The sequence below is a fragment of the Mesitornis unicolor genome, unplaced genomic scaffold, assembly GCF_000695765.1.
Source record: "Mesitornis unicolor isolate BGI_N332 unplaced genomic scaffold, ASM69576v1 scaffold40449, whole genome shotgun sequence".
NCBI classification, from domain to species: domain Eukaryota; kingdom Metazoa; phylum Chordata; class Aves; order Mesitornithiformes; family Mesitornithidae; genus Mesitornis; species Mesitornis unicolor.
The window spans coordinates 1,059-2,297 of record NW_010210029.1 but is presented as its reverse complement, the minus strand read 5'-3'; the positions used below and the strand labels follow the sequence as shown (position 1 = coordinate 2,297).

Genomic DNA, 1,239 nt, shown 5'->3' with positions numbered 1-1,239 from the left:
CGGGAGGGGGGCACCGCGCGCCGGGGCCCAGCCCCTAGGGCCAGGAGGGGTGGGAGAAGGTGATGTTGTAGAGGCCAGCCCAGCCGGCAAAGACGCGCTTCTCGGTGATGAAGCGGTGGTGGTTGCCCTTGCGGCTCCGCTCGTTGTGGATGTAGGTGGTGCACTCGTCGGGGCCCTTCGGCTCATAGTAGTGGTAGGGCAGGCGGCGAGGAGGGGGCCGGCGGCTGCGGGGGTGGGAAGCATGGGGTGAGCCCCATGGTGCTGCCAGAGGGCCAGGGTGGGGGCTCGGGGGTCTCCTTACCCGCAGTAGTTGGGTGGCACCATGCCATAGACATGGACGGCGTCGCACAGCTCCACTGCGATCACCATGGTGAACCAGCCAGTGCTGAGCCACGAGCGCGACTTCTCCCTGGAGATGAGAAACAGGGGGGGCATAGGGGCACAGCCCCCTGAGGGTGCCTAACCTGCCCCAGGTACCCCCAGCCCTGTTCTGTGGCCCATCCCATGGAGCAGCCCCAAGAGCCAGCTCTGCCTAGGGATGTAGAAAACGAGGGGACACAGTGCAGGAGGTGGCTCTGAGGTACCTGTCCTTCCCTGTCTCCCCCCGAAACAGGTCATCAAACTGCTTCATGCGGCTGGGGGAGACGACGTAGGCCGTCATGTTGGGGAAGGAGGTGCTGACGCGTTGGATGATCTTCAGGAGGCTCTTCTGCATCTTGGCGGGCGGCCCCCAGAAGATGAAGATGGTCTCCGGGGTCTTGTTGACAAACTCCTGGGGCCGCTTGAGGACGCGGTAGAGGCTGGAGTGGGCCACCACGCGGAAGCTGGTCTTGTTGCCCACATCAACATCGTAGCCGGTGGTGGGAGCATCGTTCATGCGGATGGTGCACTCGGCCCCGTCGATGGTCGTGCCCAGGCGGGTGCCCAAGAGGTGGCTGGAGCTGGTGACAATGACACACTGGTGGCAGCGGGCAGTCAGGGTCTGGGGATGACAAGCACCGTGAGCAGCTGACTTCTGGTGACCCGGCAGGGCGGGATGGAGCTGGGACAGGGGATGAGGCATCACTGTTCCCTGCAGAGCCACTGTCCCACCGGAGGGGACAATTTGGCCAAATGTCAGCAGGTGACCAGATCTTGCACCCACCGCTGAGGCTGGACGCTGCTGCCCAGCTCGTACCTTGTTCCCGCAGACGGGCAGGTACCCGCTTTTCACCCCCCACTTCCTGAGGTCGGGGGGCC

At 64.6% G+C, this 1,239-nt stretch overlaps 1 protein-coding gene across 1 annotated transcript; it reads right to left on the bottom strand.

Moving 5' to 3' along the window:
- Positions 1-34: 34 nt before the first annotated feature.
- ST6GALNAC6 (ST6 (alpha-N-acetyl-neuraminyl-2,3-beta-galactosyl-1,3)-N-acetylgalactosaminide alpha-2,6-sialyltransferase 6) lies at positions 35-1,234 on the bottom strand (the record flags this gene model as incomplete). Its single annotated transcript, XM_010193056.1, has 4 exons — positions 35-224; positions 302-409; positions 585-982; positions 1,178-1,234. Coding segments are annotated over 4 exons (753 nt in total), but the record flags the coding sequence as incomplete, so codon positions are not given.
- Between the last annotated feature and the right edge of the window lie 5 nt (positions 1,235-1,239).